This window comes from Nyctibius grandis, chromosome 4, assembly GCF_013368605.1.
Source record: "Nyctibius grandis isolate bNycGra1 chromosome 4, bNycGra1.pri, whole genome shotgun sequence".
NCBI classification, from domain to species: domain Eukaryota; kingdom Metazoa; phylum Chordata; class Aves; order Nyctibiiformes; family Nyctibiidae; genus Nyctibius; species Nyctibius grandis.
In genome coordinates this window covers 27,437,065-27,455,466 of record NC_090661.1, presented here as the reverse complement: position 1 = coordinate 27,455,466, position 18,402 = coordinate 27,437,065, and the positions used below count along the sequence as shown (strand labels likewise).

The following is an 18,402-nucleotide window of genomic DNA, read 5'->3' as shown; positions in this document are numbered from 1 at the left end:
AGCCCAGTGGCTCAAAAATCAGCTCGTTTGTATGTGTTTATTTCCTCAAAACTTTACGTGGTTTGCAACATTAGGGAGTTGGGTGTGTAACATCTTAAGAGTGCTGAATTATTTATAAAACGGGGGTTGTGTGCAGGCAGGCTTGGTGTGACACATGGAGTTAGTGGGATGGAATACGTGTTTGATTTGCTCCTGCTTGAATGCTTCGTGAATTTAAACTGATGTTATTTTGTATCTCTAGAAAAGCATGAAGCCGTCTTGTTTTTTGCTGATAACGTACCCCTGGGGTGCTCGGTGGGGGCTGGTGAGAAAAGGTTAGTTGCAGACGGAGGCCACGCGTTGTCCCTGCGGGCACCTGCTTATCCCTGCTCTGCTGCTGGCTGTGCTGCGGTCCTGCCCGCCGGGATGAGGGCGGGGAGCCGGCAACGGCCCTGCCACGGGGCGAGGGTGCGAGCGCCAGCGGGCACGGAGGGGCCTGGGGCAAGGTCTGCATCGGCCCGTGGCCGCCGTTTCAGTGGCCCGGGGCTGGCAGGCAGGGCTGCCGGGCTACCGGGCGGCCTGCACCGCCCGCCGGGGGCGGGGCCGGGGCCGCCGGGGGCGGGGCGGGCGGCGCCTGTACGTGACCCGGGGCCGCGCCGCGCGTGACATCAGCGCAGCTCCGCCGCGGCGCGCCGCCGGGAATAGTGCCGGGCCGGGCCGAGCCGCCCCTTCCGCCGGTGGCTCGGGCACCTGTGCCACGGGGGGCGGCGGCGGCCGCCGCACGTCGCCGAGGAGCCGCGCCGGTAACTTTTCTCCTCGGCTCTGGCTGTGGGGGCGGCGGGGCGGGCGCCGCCTCCGCCTCCTCGGCGCCCGTGGGGCCGGCCCGGCCGCTCCGCGTGTCGGTGACTCACGACGGGGGACGGAGACGCGGACGCCCTCTGCCGCCCCGCGGCTTTCCGGCCCTGCGCCGGCCCGAGCCGCGGCAGCGCTTCCTGGGACCCGGTACCGGCGGCCCTTCGCCGCCCGCCCGCGTGGTGCTGCCGGCCGGGCCGGGCCGGGCGGCGCTGGAAGGTGCTGGAAGGAAGGGGGGAGGCGGCGGCGGCGGCCCGTCCCGCCGGGGCCTGGCGGGGTGCGGGCCGGGCTAGCGGCGGCCCCGACCGGCGCGTTTGTCATGGCGGCTCCGCGAGACCCGGCTGGCCGGCGCCGTGGGCGGGAGGGGGCCGCTTTCGTGGCGTGAGCGAGGAGTCGGGTGCCGGCGGTCATGTGGTGTCGGTGCCGCAGGCGGCGGCGGGCCCGCTGTCGGGGGCTGGCGGTGGTGCGCAGTCGCGCCGTGGGAGAGGGTCCCTCTGCTAAAGGCTCAGAGAACGGGCAGCAAGAGCAGGTGATGGACCCGGCCAGTTAGAGCAGGCGGGTGGGGAGGGATATCAGTTACTCGTGGCTGTTACCGTGCGTCCGAAGAGCCCGGATCTCTGTTTGCTGTCTCCGGAGTTGCTGTCAGGTGCAGCACGGAGCTGTTTACTTGCTTTGGGGTAACTTATTAGCTTTCCTCTTCCATTGTCTCCTCTGCTCAGCTCTGCATTTCTCTGTCTCGTTCACCTGTTGCATCCCGTGAACCCAGATCGACAGCTTTCTGGGACACAAACTTGCCTGCACAGCTATCTGTTTGTGTGGTGCTGCTAGAAGGTAACATTGCTTACATTGGTGATGACTCTTCACTGAGCCGTTTCACTGCCACTCGTTGTGCCAAGGTCCACAGATCTGTCACAACAGGTGTTTCATTATGGGACAGGAGCAAACCTTGGATCACTGATGGAAGAGAAATACTTTATCTCCTGAAATTTCCTCCTCCCCTTTTCTTTTTCCTAAAGGCACAGCTGGGCCCTTTGCTGCAAGGCTTTTTTGAGGGAGTCTCCAACACTGAGTCATGTTTCTGACTAGCTTTGGATCGCTGTGTGTTGGCCAATTTCTGGCTATGACTGCAGGTTATGTTTGTCTGTAGGGAAGAGTCTTCTCAGCTCTGCTGCACATTCCAAGGTATGTGGAGTATCTGCTGTTCCCCAGGTGTCAGGGGGAAGGCTATGCTTGAGGGCAGACAGAAGAAAAAGGAAAAGCTGTTTTTACTTCCTTTGGTGAGTGGTGGGCTTAGTCTGTGGAATAAGTGCGTCTTCATCAAGACATATCCCTCTTGCTGAAGCAGGAACAAACCAAAATTGTCTTATCTTCTAGTTAGGGGAGCAAATGCAGTTTGAAAACTTCAGCCAAGTGTTGCAGAGCTCAGCCCTTCTTTCCTTTGGGTTGTGGAAAGAGGGCATTGAGTGCAGTACACATTGTGCCAGGACCAGATGAAGTTTGGCCTTGCCGCACTTCTCTGCTATCCCACATGTAGCACGTTAGCAAGAAGATTGCAGCTGCAAGACTTGTAAGGGCAGACTTACTGTGTGGCTTCCTGCTGTAACCCCTTTTTGAAATCTAGCACTGAGTTCAGTGATACTTCTTTCTCATATGTGCATATGCCCGTGTATCCTCCTTCATACAGGAAAGGCAGCTTTTGCAGGAGAAAAGCAGAGGTGAAAATAATTCACAGCCTCCTTCTCACCCCTCAAATAAAAGTGGGGGAATAAACCCCAACCAGCCTCAGGTAGAACAGAACATGGGTTGTTGCACAGCTGCTCGGGAGTTCTGTTGCTGCCGGAGGAAACCTGCAGCTACTGGTATTGTGAAGGGATACAAGGAGAGAAGTATTGTAGCAGGGACTATATATATAAATTGCTTAATGTAAAAAAATAAGAAACAGGAAACTTTATCGCAGAATTAGTGTGTCCTGGCTGTGTGCCTTGGGTTACCATCGTCAGTTGTTTCCAGTTGCTGCTGCATCTCTCTGCACCTTGTCAGCATGTTTCCTTTAACAGCTGGCTGTGCAGCGAGGAGGCAGGCAGAGGGTGTGCAGAAGAACAGCCATGCAGCCGTACCAGTACAGAGCAGGAGTTTACTGCCTTATCCTGGTCTACACCTGCAGGAAGAGTCATATTTCCAGTGCGTTAAAGTGTGTTTGATTGCTATGACTTTTTTTCCCAAGAAAGATGCTTTCTCTAGGATTAGGCATCGCAACTCAGAGCATTTGTTCTGTGGTAAACAGAAGGACAACAATTTTTTTTGTTAGATGTTTGATCCAGTGGTGATGGTCTCAGACCTCGAAAGTCACATCTATTGTAATTAGATCTGGTCTGTGATTATATGGCTATCAAGACTGACACTTTTCAAAATTTTAAGTTTTGAATTTAAGGTCTTTAACTGTTGCTGTTTTTCAGAAGTCGTGTTCCCATCTGCCCAAGGAAGAGTTAGAATATAATGTGCTTTGTCTTGAATGCATTGAAGGATGATCCTGCTTTCTGCTCTGGAAGCAGCTGCTGTGAAAGTCTCATTGTTGCAGATGTGTGGGTCTTTGCATGTTGAATAGGAAAGCTTATCAGACTCTGTGTCACTCTCCCTCCCTTCCTTCCCCTTCAAGTAAAAAGATTCACAGACCTGACAATCTTGGAGAAAAATCAGTGTTTCAGAACTGAGGTGGAACCTGTCATAGGTGTCCCTGCCCATGGCAGGGGGGTTGGAACTAGATGATCTTTAAGGTCCCTTCCAACCCAAACCATTCTATGATTCTATACAACGATATCTTGTTTCATTGGGGGAAAGTGTTCTGCTGGTCTGAAGTAGGAAATGTTACCTTGTTTTCCTCACAGCCTAATAATTTAGGAAGGCAGAATCACATTCTCTTGGCTGTGGAAACTGTCTTGGTGAGAAGGAACTTCATCTTAGGAGGGAATTTGGGGGAATGCTTCCTGCTGACAGGTGCAGGTCTGCATGTAGGCCGGTGCAGGTTGAACTTGGTCGTCAGATCATACAGCTGCTAATGTAAAAGTACAACATTTGACATAGCATTTTTGTTGTGGTTACTGCAGCTAGAAGCTGTACTGTAGTCGGTTTCGGTTTGAGAGATGTGTATAATAATCTTAAATTAGATGAGACTGTCCATGTTCTGGCAGATCTTAAAAATTTCTCTGTTAGAAGTTGAATGATGGGTTACTTTAGCATTTTTGTGTGGTTTTTGTTCTGTGACTTCCTGCTTAGGACAAAATACCTTTTTTCTGTTTTTGGAGCATACACAAATTCCCTTCTTGTGTCCTCACTAAAAAGGAGACACCCCTGGAGCCAGTGTAGCTTGCACTTTTAGATCTGCAGATCTCAAAACCAGATTGCCTGTAAAGCAAAATGACTTGCTTTATTGAGTGTCAAAAAGAAAATGTTAAGGTGATATACTCGATTTCAGTATAATTTCATAAATTGCTTTGAAGTATATACTGTCAGACTTTTAAAGTATGGGGAGGGCAAAGGCTAGTTAGAGTAGTGCACAGAGGAGAGCAGAGCACTACAAATTGTCCAGTATGTTTAAGGGAGGGGAAAAGATAAATGTTTATTTAGTGGGAAGCTGATGAAGAAATGAACAGTGTTAGAGAATAAGAAATCTAATTCTTGTTTTGAACAGACCAAAACTAGTGCCTGTAGGATTGAGGAGGAGAGCTATCTCGTGGGATGTGAGGATTGAAGCAATTTAAAAGCCGTGCTGCAGAGTCAGGTTGTATTGCGTACGCATAGAAACCTCCTTGGGATGTAAATAAAAGATGTTAGGTGAGTATCAGACTGATTACTTAAGCAGCTGACTGGCAAGAGAGTAGGTGTCTCCTGGCATGTAAGGCTTTCTAGTTTGTTTTAAGGTTTCAAAAAACTATTGGCCAATATATTTTTAAAATTTCTTCAAACAAACTGGGCATAGAAATTGTATTCTCTCTCCATCGAGGGAGAGGAGCAGTCTTGGCCAGCTGGTCCTAGCACAACTCCAAAACAAACAAGGTCAATGGGTTTAAATAAAGGCTTCCCACTTGCTGATTTAAATCATGATTAAAGTTGTTGATTTAAATTTAGTTCATTTAAGATTTGTTTTGTGTTTGGTACTTTCTTAAAAGGAAAGTTTATTCTAATTGGTTAGGCTAATCTGTTACTACTTCTTGCTAAACAGGACAATACAGTGTATCTACATACACTCATTTATGCTATTATGTGACAAAATATGTTTACATTAGAAAATGGTCATTTGTGTTTACTAGGCAAATAATTTCTTTCCTCATGACTTGTTCAAAACTGTATTTGAATAAAAATGTTAAATTAAATATGCAAATTTTTTATAATTAGACTATAATCATGCACTGGATACGTAAGAGCAAATATGCTTGCTGGAGTGTGTGCTATTAAAACTGACTTATTTTAACAGGGTAGTGTTATCTGTACTTAGCAAAATGAACTGGTGGTTTTTGGTCATCATGTCCTTCTAGATCTTAGAATGAGTGTTAACTCATCCCCCCTTGTCTTGTTTTTATTCAGAGATTGGAAAAGACAAACAGCTGCCCCCCATTTTATGGTGCTTCCACCAACTTTGAGTGAACTGAACTAATTTAATAAGTGAATTGAAGAAACTAACCTTTCTGCCCTTTTTAAGAACTATTTGTTTGGTACTTCAGTGGATTCTGATTCTGTGGACTTAATGACTTTCTAGAGTTTAGGAATTACGTTCTTTTAAACATTCTCCAGCAACCATGTGCTGCTTGGATAGGGTGTGCATTTTTTTGTCTAAATGACTGTTTTAGGCTTTATCATAAATTATCATTAACTTAGAAAATAAATTTAATGAGGGTAATCTTGAAAAATGTGTGTAAAATCCATTTAAAGGAAAATGTTTGGAATTTAGATGGCCTATATAGGGCCCTTAGGAAATGAGGGCAAAGAGGTAGGCTTCTGCAACAGCTCCGTAGTGTATCTCGGTTGCCAGGGACATAGATGCAGAAATGTGCCAGCCCCCAAAGGATTCCACATGCCATGCCAGTGAATTTTCCTGGAGGATTTTGCACAGTCAGCCTGTCAGATATGCACGTGTAGTGGCTTCTTGAGCACCTACCAACAGGAACCCATGTGCAAATGTTTGCGGGCACATGAAGTTGCACAGGAACAGCCTTTGAGACTTGCTCTGATGGCACTTGTCTTGACACGCATGCACACACAGAGTCCTGTGGCCAGCCCTCCTCACCAGCGTGCTTCAGCTTGCGTGAATACTGCTGCCGACGCAGGGCAGCTCACCCAGCTGAGTGCTCTGAGAGTGGAAGGAGAAGCTGTCAGCTTGCCTTCAAATACTAACTTTGTGATTCTGGTCTTCTCATTGATTGCTTCCCACCCTTGGCTGTTGTCTATAGGAGAGGCATAATCTGGTTTCTGTGAAAGGGCCAGGAAGAAGTTCAAAAGATGGCTTCTGTGTTTACAACTGCTGAGGGGGACTGATTCTCAGGCATCTGCAGGGCTCGGTAGGAAGCTCTAGGGATATGATTTAAGGCCCGTATAGCGTACGGACAGGCAAAGTTGCACTCCTAGACCTTTAAGGAAGATGTCAGACTCCCTTCCTTAGCAAAGGAAGAAGGAAATTCTGTTGAGGAGTGTTTTAAAATGTAAAATATTGATAAGCACAGCTCGTATAACATAGCTTCTGTTATCTAGGAGTGTCTGAGAAGAGTGGACTGAACTTTCTGGGCTATATGGGACTGAAGAAAAATTTTCCCTTGGTCTCTAGAAAGCTCCCAAGTTGCTCTTTTTTTTCCTAGAAATAGAACAGGAGTGGAGAAAGCAGAAACCTTTGCCTGAAGAAAACATGAGTTTTCTCCCTATCACCTACACTTTGAGGGCATTTTCTATCATGCTGCTTTTAAGCAGCAGGCTAGGGGGTGAAGGCTGAAGAGAAAAACAAGAAGAGACTGCAAACTTTGTCCTCCCTTGTTTCAGTATCATCTCCAACTGCTACTCCCTGATAACTTGCTCTGGGTGGTGCCTTTAGCAGTGTCCCAGAATCAGCAGGCCATCCCCACCCTTTTCCCTTGATACAAGGATCATAATAAGAAATCCAGCCACCTGTTGTCTTAGCCCTATTGCCCACTCCCACACACTCATACACATGCTCGCATTTGCCAGCACTCATCCTGGGTTTGCAATTATTTCTGAGAAGTCAGGTGACACGAGCTCTCTGGCAGTATAATGAGTGCTTGCTTACTTATGCAGACCCTGCTAAAGTGTCAGTCTTTGCAGAACCACTGGCTTCTAGTTCGTCCGTGGGTCGCGTGTGATGGCTTCCTTCTCCTCGTGGCAAGGTTGCGCTCGAGTTGGGAACGGAGTGGGCTCCTTGCAGCATGTTGCTTGTGGCAAACCCTGACAATCTGATGGTTACATTCTTTTGCTTTTTTCTATTAGAGCCTTTATGCAGAATTTCAATCTGTTCTGGGCTACATTGCTTGGGCAGTAGAAAAGCATTTGTCTGTTAGCACCTCCGATCTCTTTGTGCCTTGTTAGGGCTCTTTCTGGATGGGTGAGGGTGAGGCCTCCTGGATGCTTGGAGGTAACCTGCAAGGAAAGTCAGTGGTTCTGGTTTCCCATCTGGTGGGTGTGCCGTGAGTGCAGCCATTTCACTGGCTGGTGTTTGAGCGGTGGACTCTGTCCGGCTCTGGACTGTTTTCCAGCTGAGTATTTGTGGTGATGTCAGGCAGTGTGAGAAGGGAACATGACTTGGCAGGACAAAGTCTGCAGAAAGTTCAGCTTCACATTTGGCCAAGAGCCTCAGAGGGAATGAGATCTACACACACATTCTGCTACACAGCCTGTCACACGCCCTCTCACATGCTCCCTTCCTGTCACACAGATCCTCTTTCTCTCATTTTCAGACCTTTAACCCTTCCCGCTTAGCTTCCATCGTGTTGGTTTATAAAAAAAAAAAAAAAAAAAAAATCCCTCCTTATTTTGCTGTTATTGCACCTTGTAAGTGTTTAGTTGCAATGACCCCCAAAGCAAAAATAGACCATACAGGCCAGGGTCCCAAATAGTAAAGCCAAAAGCAGGGCAAGTTTATTTTGCAACAGAACTCCTAGTAGTCCTTTATTCTGACCTGCACCCCTATGCCAGTCTTAACTGTGTTTCTTGGCAACTCTTCTGATCTCTCTTCTTGCTCTATTGCAGTCTTGGATACGTACATCTGCTGCAGGGTGGGAACGCCTGTATCTCTTCTCCTGTTCTTCTAAGATCAGTGTTGGCAAAACCTGCCAAAATATATCCCCGGTAACGGATGAGTGGGGAACAGGCTAGCAGTAAAGCTTACTTGGAAGCAATTTAAAACTCTGTTCCAATATCCCTCTGATGTGTTCTTTATGTGGGCATTTCTGTAGTACTGTCATTTCTTCCTGACCTCTGTCCTACATTTAGGGATGATATTTCTATGAATGGGAATCAGTACTTTTCCCCTGCTGCCCTTAAGGGAATCTTAAGGAGTTTCCTGCCTGTTTTCCAAGCCGGTACTGTATTTCTGTTTTGCCTGTGAGCAGTAGTATTTGTTTTGATTGATGCTTTTAGGTGGGATGGTGCTTGGATACTAAGTGCTATATAGATACATTATGAAATGGCTGTTTCCCAGAAACAATCCTGTTGCAGTTATGGTGATATGCAGCGTGTTGATGACAGTACTCTGGGGTGGGAGGAAAGGAGGAAATCAGAAAAATGAACAAACAATTCTACTGTAGTTAGCCCTCTCGTTTATTCTATTCTTTCCTCTTTTGCCTCTTATTCTTCATGTTCTTTTATTTCTTAGCTGCTAGAGGATGGAGAAGACCAGTTTGAAAGAGAACGTGGTCTGGACAAGGGTCTAGGAGTTGAGGCCTGAGGCCTTTTAAATTCTCTTCCTGGCTTTGCTGTGATACATCCTACAACTTTACTTGTCCTTGGTCATCTTGTTTTCCTGGTGAAATATTGCAGCTGCTGCTTCTGCTTCTTACTGCTGTTACTTGTTCTAGTAGTAGTTCAGTGCTGACAGTGGATTGGGCCATGTTCCTGTTCAGAGGAGTCAACAGCAGTTCAGGATACTGATGTTGAAGAGATGGGCTGAGACAACCTGGGGAGCTGAACAGATTTCCCTTTCGTGATGCTAGCTGATAAAGGCACTTGGCTAGAATAGGGGTGGGTCATAAAATGTTATTCCCTGACTGCATAGTTTAGTGGAGGTTTTTAAGGCAACAATCAGGTAAACAGTATGTTGTGTGATTATCACTATCATTTTCTACATGCAGAAAAAGGGCCTGCAGTGCACTTTTCTAGGCATAATCTAGTTGGTTCTCTTATTGCTTACAGACTAGGTTTGACTCTTTTTCCTGGAATCTCCACTATCAGGATGTTATTTTGGTTATTCTTTCTTGCTGCTTTTTTTTTTTTTTTTCCTTTTTTCTAAGTTCTTATCTCTTGCTTAAGTTTGGAGATGGCATTGGGATGACATCTCAAATCTGCCATGAGTCAGACTTGTGTTCCCTGAAGCAGGGATGTAACAGCTGTGGGACTGAGGGTCGTAAAGGAGGAATGTAGGATCCAAGGCAGAGCTTTCTTTTGTTCTGTAATGCAGCACTCTCGGTGCAAGTCCAGAATGATTGAAGAGAGAGGCTTCTCTAACTCTTCCCCCCCTCCACTTCTGTGCAAGCCCCATTTAAAAAAAAAACCCACAGCTTTTTGAACCTAGCTGGTTGTTGCCATTACCTCTGATCTGGATGATGCTATTTCCTGTCCCTTGTAAACCCTGTTCTGTGAGAAGAGTAAGGAAGCTCTGAGTCTTAAAACTGTTGCTTCAAAGAATGGCTGGCTGTTTTGTTTTGGGTAGCTATGTATAATTGTGTAGAACAAGGTATTGGTGGCTGAGTAAAGCCTAGAGAAGGAATCCAGACAGAAACACGAGTCTGTGGGCATGTTTTCCTTGCTGCGATGCAGTGGCATTTATAAGTAAACTGAGCTGGTGGGGTCAGATCTCATTTTCAGCCTTCAAGTAGGACGTGATGAGCTGTCACTGCATGTAGGATGTGTAAGAGCCGGTCAGCAGCAGGAATAATGAGCTGCAAACATCTCTAATTATCTAAAGCAGGGTCTTGCTAATTAGCAGATTATTTTGTAGTAGGAAGTTTTCTAGGTTGCTTGAACGCTTTTCACGTTTGATTTTATTCTTTTTGTGTGTGTGGTTAGAAGTGCACAAGAATGACGCCATCAGCCAATATCGGGGCCTTAGGAAGAAAAACAAACACGCAAACCAAAACCACCTTTGCATAGATACATTTAGAAGTGCGAGGGGGAAAAAAGACTTAACTGGTCAGATAGCATAATTTGCTTGGGGAAATTGTGAGTGGTACCGGCAAAAGAATGCTGTTGCCATTTTAAAGTGAGTTTCCATAGGGAGAGTTTGCTATTATAGCTGATGCTGACAAACATATTCTGTAGACACGGCTCCAGGCTGGATCCCCTTCCTTCCCCTTCTTCCCAAGGAATGGCAGAGAGCTGCCCTTTGCTCCTCTGTTAGCTGGAGGGGGCAGCTGCTCTGCTTTGTGTGTTTCATCCTCCTGGGAGGAGCACAGATGGGATTTTTCCTGTTGGAAGCCCCTGTCAGAGCCTCAGTTGTGCTTCCTGCCATCTGAAGGTCAGTGCTGATAGCGGTGTCAAGCTGTCGATGAGCTGGATTTGCAGCCAGACACACGGGATTATTGCAGTTCGGCTACCAATGGCAAGTTTTGCTCGTGTTCATCCGCACGAGTGCTGCAGAAGTTAGTGTCACTCCAAAGTGGCTGTGCTCTGTCTGTTCCTGTTGTTGGGACACTGGCTTCACAGCTCATCTGGCCAGAGAGAGTTGAGAAGAAATGACTCGTCATTTTACAAGACGGCTTGGAGGGGACGGGAAGGCGGGGGGATGCTGCTACTGTAACATCTTCCTTGGTGTAACCCAGTGTATGCCGTAGTTTTTCCTGTTCCTGAGGTGGTTATACTCCAGGTTAGCCAGAAGCTTGAAAGCTGAGGTGACAGTAGAAAGCCTAGAAAGGGTAGAAGGGACTGGAGCTTTGTTACCCAGACCTGGCTTGTGCTGTTTTCCACAGTTCAAGGGAACTTGTGTCAGTGGCCTTTAAAGGAATTTCGTGGCAGCAAGGTGGCCACATCACTCCTGGTATCACTTGTTATTCATTTCCAGTTCATTAACCAGGGAAAAATCTATCATCTCTTACCATCATTTCCTTTCTCTCTCCCTCCCTGCCTCTTTTACTCTCTGTCTTTGTCAGAGGGACTGATACTTCCATGCAAACAGGAAGAGAGGCGAGAGCAGCCCTGCGCGCAGTGTGAATGAACTCCAGTAACCTCATCTCCTTTCTCCTCTCAGTTGCAGGACCCAGGGCATCTGGCAGACGGGAGAGAGGGAGGGAGGAAAGAGAAAGGCACAGCCCATTTCAGGATCTTACCTACCGTGAAAGCAGTCACACGTATACTCTCTTTTCTTCTTGCTCCTTGTGTTATTATGGCACTCTTTGATCAGGCAGAAACCAAGAGGTGAAGACAAGGGCAAAACCAAAACCTCAGCCTTTGACAGGCAAGGAATAATGAGAGGCAGGTGAGAGGGGAGGGAGCATCTCCTTCTGGGTGAGGCATATGAGCAGGAGAGCTGACTTCTTGCAAAACAGTTGCTGTTGGAGTGAGGAGTTCCTTTGCAGAGCTTGTAGGTTCTTGGGTGGGAGTGGAGTCAGTGCCTTCTGTCTTCATCTGATGTACAATTTGGGAACCCCTGTTGCCAAAATGGGGGATCCACAGGCTGTGTAGGAAAGAAACAAATCCTTTGCTCTGAAGATCATAGACAAGGAGTGTGGAGCAAAGCAGAAGTACTTTGGGCTGACTCTGCCCTGAATTATTGCATTCTGTTTGGTAGTACAGTTGTGCCTTATGATCCTAATTCACTTTGCTAACCAATTTTTTCAATGGAGAGAGACTTCTTTTTTTGTTTCAGTCCTATATTCCTTCTTACCTGAGGTAGGGTGGAACTGGTTTGGAACTTCTGTTGCTGCCATTGTTTATAATAGCATATTCTGTGGGTCAAGAGCATCTAAGTCATATTAGGTTCAGATTCAGAAATGTCTGCAGACCTCTTTGCATTTTGGTTGTAATACAAGGTCTAATTTTGGAAGGAAAATTACGGACGCTGCCCTACAGTCTCCCAGAGCTCACCTTTAGGGTGTCTTTCTGTAATAGCTTGACTTTCCCTTCCTTGGTTTCCTTCTGTTCCTTTTAGGCATACCATCTTTCAGAATAATGCCTTTCATCCTGCTGTACGCCATTGTTAACACCTTCCTGCTCTCTCCCAAGTACTCTTTCAACAAAGTGACACATGTTTGTTTATTTTAATCTGTTCAGTTGTTAGTCACTTTTGCTGTTGTTCTTTGAACTCTGCCATGGCATCCATACCTGACCTGGGTAGGAGACAGTACGCTGTGTGTTGAGACCAGACTAAAGCCAAAGGAAGTTTTCACAATGAGAGCTGTGTGCTGCAGTGAGAACCCAGTCAAGCTCAAGGATGCACCAGTTCAAAGGAAGAGACAAATGTGTGGGCAAAGGCCATGCCAGAAGTCAGCAAAGTCATGAGTAATGAAGGAGTTAGCAGCAGGAGTAACAGCCAAAGTAACGAGGGGAGGAGGGGAGCGTACGCCTCTAAAACTCAGAGCTGAAGAGGCAGAGGTGGGAATAAGACCCTTAACTTGGGGGCAAGAGACCAGAATGCAGCTGCCCATCCTTGAGGAGCAGGCTGCATAGCTGAAAGTGACTGGTAGGACTCTTTTTTGCATAGTTGGCAGAGGTGGCAACAACTTGCAAGACTCGCAGGCCAGTGCTGCATGCTTGGGCAGCTGCTCACGGGCAGCTGAAGCTTAGCTCGACAGCTAATGAAAACAACTGGAAGGCTGTAGCTTGCTTTTTTTTTTAATCAGCTTGGGACTGATGGTGGCTTGCAAACTCCTTCCAGTGGCTGTTTTTATACTTCTGAGAGATCAAAATGGATAATGCGATTTCAAACCGTTCCCTGCAGTTCCCTGTAGAGAGGGATTTACAGTGGGGGCACAGAGCTAGTGTCTGTTCCCTGAGAGTTACAGAACAGTTCTTTTCATTCTTTGTAAACGTACTGTTAAAAATAATTCTTTGTGCTATTCCTGTTGCACTGCTTTGCACACCTTGCATTTTTGTGGTTTGTCCCTCCCATTGACAATCGGAAGTTGATTATTTTTCTTCATGAGTTTTAACAGTTTTCACATGTAATATTACTTCATTTTCCAAGTGGCAAGTTTGCATAGGATTCTTTTTCTGCCCTGAAATGTACAAGTGTCTCTTTCAACTTTTTCCTAATTGAAAACTGTTATATGTGTACTTTTGCCCTGCTTACAGAGCTACTAGCTGCTCCAGCATTTCTTGAGAAATGTGATGATGCAGAGGGAAGGAAGAGGAATGAGCCAACATGAGCTGGGAATAACCGTTGTTTCTCTGAGGCAGCTACAAGGTAGTACCAAGTTCCTTGGGGAGGTTTGTGAAAATACTGTGGCTGCTACACCAAAGATGGTATAGGAAGAGCATTAGGTCACAAAATACTGGTTGATCCTTATGTAAGGATTCGAACAGTGGTGTCTTCTAAGGGGCTTAGTTCTGTGCTGGTGCTGTCGGTCCTGTCTCAGTCCAATAGATTTTTTTTTCTTGGCCACTTAGATCTGCAGCGGACTTGATATCCGAGGTAACATCACTACTGTGTGAGCTGTGCATTTAGATTTCAGCAGAGACCCTTATGCATTGTTGTGAGCCCAGCTTTCAGAGGTAGATTCAGATTGGGTGCTGGCACTTGTATTGCATGTCAGAACACGTTTAGAAGCCAAAATACCAAAATATATCCCTGCTTTAGGTACCTCTGAAAGATAACCCTTCCTGTCAGATGCATTTGTTCACCCAACAGCCTGTTAGGCCCATGCACAAAGGCACGGTCCTGTTGACGCACAGCTGTGTGATGCGTGAGCACAGTCATGTTAACATATGTATACAAGTGTAAGGTCTATTCTGCTGATGCTGACGTGCTGCTGAGCGCACACTTATGATTCATTACAGAACTGAAACATAACCATGTATTTTCCCTTGGCAGAAGGCTTTAGGATTTTTTGTAATTTACAGGACCAGGACTTTGACCAGTAAATCCTGTTTTCAAAGATCCCAGAGACTTGTGCAAACTTCCTAAAAAGCTATTGTTTCCTCTGAACATCCAGTATTTGGAGGTAAAGGGCTCGTTGTGCTTTTCCTCTGATTCTTCCTGCACTCTACAGTACAGTTTCTTCAGAGATGTGCTTGCATCTGGTCTGACTCCTGATCCTTAAACTTCTCTCAGAAAGCACCAAACAGGGAATACCAGGGAGAGGACAGACCTGTTTAGCAGAAGTGTCACAGTAACTGCATCTGGCTCGTTTGGTTTGTTTATGTGCTGTGCTGGCTGATGCTCTCTCCTTTATGTGTCCTCAATGAATGTGGGACAGAATGTAGCTTTGTGTCTGTTGATGACAGGTCAGATCAAAGACTTCCAGAAGAGTGCAGAAGTGCTTCAGCTGGCCTTGGAAAAGGACTCAGCTGAGGAAATGGGATGAGATGAAACCATTGCTGGAGGAAGTGATGAATGTTTCTGGCACTTAGCATGAGGTGCAAGAGCCTGGGCGGCCACCTCTAGTCTCTGTTAACAGTACTTTCTGTTGCAAGAGCACTGATCTTGAGACTGTCGGTATACGAGTTGTTATGTTGTCTCAGAAAAGAAAGGGAGAGCGAAGAAATGGGGTATGGTGAAGCTGGTGGTGACACATTTCAGAAGTGTTTAGTGTCTTGTTTGAGACATGAGTGGCAAGGGCTAGCAAAAAATGGTTTCCCTTAGACTTTCATCTATATGTGCTTTGTCAGTGGAGTATGTCTGCTCATCAGGTTCCTCTATTCTAGACGCTGTGTTAGAGAGAAGTGATTGCTTCATCTTTTGTCACTTGGCCAATCCTGGTTTCTGAAACTGACAGAGTTAAGACAGACAGTGGGAGGCAGCACAGCAGACTGTGTCAAGAAGACAGTGTTCCCTCTTGCAGTTACGGCTTATGTCACTCTTCTACATTTTTAGTTGAAGTGGTGGTGCAGATCGGAAGATGTGAACGTCTAATAACGTGATTATTAGTACAAAACTTGACAAGATTTTTAGTCCCGTGAAAACAATCCTCATATATTTCTGTGAAAACTAACTCCCTGGCCTAGTCATACAGCCTCTCACTTGTGTGCCTCTGGGGAAAATACTAGTTTACATTTCTTTACCTAGTACCCGAGTGCTGCTGTTTGTAGTTAGGTCAGTTTTTCACAGCCCACAACTGTTACTGGATCTACAAAACTAAAAATTGCTTAGTGTATTAGGAGCAGAGAAGACACGAAGTCTTTCCTGTCTAGCCCATTCTGTTTTGGGAAGGCTGGAGGCTGGTGCATAAAGTAGGAACGTGTGGGTTGGTTTTTCATCTTGAAGATAGTGGCTGATAGGCCTTACCCCTCACCATGTCCTGGGTGTGCACATGGATTTATGCTCCCCTCCCTGTTGGTAGCTGCAGACTTCTCAGACATTGCCAGGAAGTCTGCAGTCTATTAGAAACTCCCCTTTGGGCTCCAGATGACCTGCTGACAGCAAGTTTCGCTCTTCCAACATCAGTCATGGCTGTGCGGAAGACACAGTTTTGAAATCCCATCAGGCTGCACCCTTGTCTTTTGCTTTCCAGAATACATCGCAGTTGTGGCTGGGATGCATCAAGACTGGGTCACTGAACTGAAGGCAGTGGGGCCCGAGTACTGTCACTCAGTCCCTCAGCTGGGGGATCAAACTCTTCCTTTGAAAAATTACTGTGGTACTGCTGCTGGTGATTCATTCTGCACAATAATTAGGTGTTTGTGTGAGTCTTTTGCATGGTTTAAAGGAATGTGGAGATGCACTGAGGCAGTACACTTAGCTTGCTTGTTCGTGCCCAAACATGTCGAGAGACATCTGATATCGGCATCAGTGACGGGCTTACATAGGGCTAGGAATACAAGTCGGGTTTGGGTTTGTTTCAGTGAAGTTTCTGTCTCTATCTGATGCTCTGTGCCTCTCCACAAGGTTTTCAGTTGCTGCAGGATTTACTGTGGAGACTTTTTTTGAAAAAAGTTGTTTGTGATAGCCATACTGTTCCTTTGAGGACTGTGAGTCTCTTTGAATTGATTGCAAATCACATCAGTTAGGTTGTAGTTTCCCACAATAGGACTTCTTCCTTTCTGTGGCTTTGAGTTTCATATTTGCTGCCACTGCTTTTATCCTAGGAGTCTGTTTCTCCAGTGATTCAGTGTCTGTGTGCACCAAAGTGGGGGAGCTCAGAATTCCTTATACAGTCTGAGGCTGCGTTTACAAAGGTCACATGAATTAATATGCCCTGTGTTTTTTAACACTTGCATCTATTATCTGCCACGGTGTAATGGGAGATGGCAGGAGCTCAACAGGCTTGACAGTATGACTGCTTTTATACTTGATGACTGTTTGAGAGTACTGGGAGGGGGGTAGTTTGTGGAAGTACTGCTTTCAACTTTGCCTTTTGGATTCTAAGAAAGGTTGCATGGTCTGGCCCAAATACCCAGGAGGGAAGAAGGGACCTGCGACTGTGGTCCTCTGCCTCTTCCCAGTCAACACTGCAGTGTGTGAAACATGCCCCTGCTTACCTGATGCTTTTGTATCGGGATTGCTGCACAGCTTTCTGTGCTGTCACCTCCTGTCTTTCAGAGTGGCAGGCTTCCAGTCCTGAACTCAATCACTCAAGTTAAACTGGTGCAGACCTTTAATATAGTTGCTTTTTTAAATCAGTTAATCCCTTTAGCTTGATTGGTAAATCACTGAGTTAAGATCAAATACATGTTCAATCAGATTAGGGGTATTTACATTAGCAGCTTGCATCAGTTTCACTAAGTCAGTGCAGTCAAACTACCAAGGCCTTTTTCTGTACAGGTGGGGCTTTTTGAAGAAAGTGATTGATTTGCTTTCCAGGTTGATGTTCTGTAGTGGAGTTAGTGCTGTATAATAAAGATGCTTTTCAGTATGGTTTCCAGCTTCCAGAAAAGGGTATCCTCAGAAGGTTGGTGGCGAATATGTTTCCTGAGGGTGGTGTTATGGTTGCTTCCTGTAGGTATGATGCTGGCTTTCAATTTCTTGCTATAGGTGAGGGAAGGATTTGTCATCCTAATCTTTGATGCATCGTTGATCTTTGGCGCAGCCTTTGGCTGCTGATATTAATGGGGAAATTCAGTGTTTGGTAGTCTTTGCAAAATAATTGTATCAAAATTGTCCTTTACAATTTTCTACGTGCTCTGCAGTACATACCACAAAATCCAGGGCATCTGGCAGCAATTTGCTGGAAGCCTGAACAAAGGTCAGCAGTTGTAAAGTCTGGCATTTCCCTCTTACACACTTAGAGAGGTCAGAGCTGAAGTCCCCTGGTGGTGTTAGCAGTAGTGAAGACTTGTCCTGCTTTGATAAATATTTTGGCAATAAAAAGACAGTTTTGCACCTGGATGTGCTTATCTTGTACCTTTTACCACAGTTTGTTAAAATATTGTGTTTCAAGAGTATAAACACTGATAAAACAAAGTTAATTGTCCCTTTTAATAAATAAATAAAATCTTGAAGCTTGCTTGTGATGCAGCTTGTAATAGATTTTGGGAGTTAATAGCCTCAGTGGTTGAACTCTTGCCTCTTTTACATCTGTGTTTTTTCCACAGGTACTTCCTTTCTGACTTTCAGTAGCAGAGAGAAACTAAAGACCTGAAGAAAGACGCCTGTGGCCCCTTGCTCGGCCATAACAATGCTGCAGCGATGAGATTATAGTGAGCCCTTCCTGTGTGGCCTCCATGGGTCCCACTCAACTCAGCACACAGGATCATGGGAAGAGGGTGGCAAGTGTATTTGAGATGGAGGAGGAAGGGCTTTCTCTCTTCACTGGCTCAGAGAACCCCCCTGAGCATGCAGGTATGGAAAAATTCTTACTAAATCCGTGCAAGCTAAAGACTATCTATTCTTTCAGCTGCAAGCAGAATTGATACTTGGCAAAATTTGAGAGAGAGTTCTGCTGTGCTTGAGGCACTTGCAGAGAATGTCTAAGAATAGAATACGTTATTGATAGTTGAAGATGACTGGGTTTATCCAGGTCATAAATGTGTTGAGTATTTTGCTTGTTTGACCTTCTAGAGGCTAAGTCTGCGGCATTAAAATGAATTTCTTTTTGTTAGCCTTATGAAAAGCTGCTGAACAATAAAGCTTTACTACAGGTGACAACAAGGGTTAGTGCTGCAAAGAAATAACAAGTTCTTGCAGATTCATATAATGGAAAGACAGTAGAAGTTTCCTCTACACGTTTCTGAGGTTAACTGAGGTTAAAAGAGTATCGGGAAATAGAA

General features: G+C 45.9%; 1 protein-coding gene across 9 annotated transcripts in view; it reads left to right on the top strand.

Annotated features, from left to right (window-relative positions):
• Positions 1-18,402, top strand: part of NR1H3 (nuclear receptor subfamily 1 group H member 3) — a 31,306-nt gene that overhangs the window by 740 nt on the left and 12,164 nt on the right. For 4 of the 9 annotated variants that reach the window (XM_068400242.1, XM_068400240.1, XM_068400241.1 and 1 more), the window contains exons 1-2: positions 658-782; positions 17,728-17,974. In XM_068400242.1, the coding sequence (XP_068256343.1) occupies positions 17,857-17,974 (118 nt within the window). In that variant the 5' untranslated portion in view covers positions 658-782; positions 17,728-17,856. The other 5 variants (XM_068400239.1, XM_068400237.1, XM_068400236.1 and 2 more) reach the window with 3 other exon arrangements.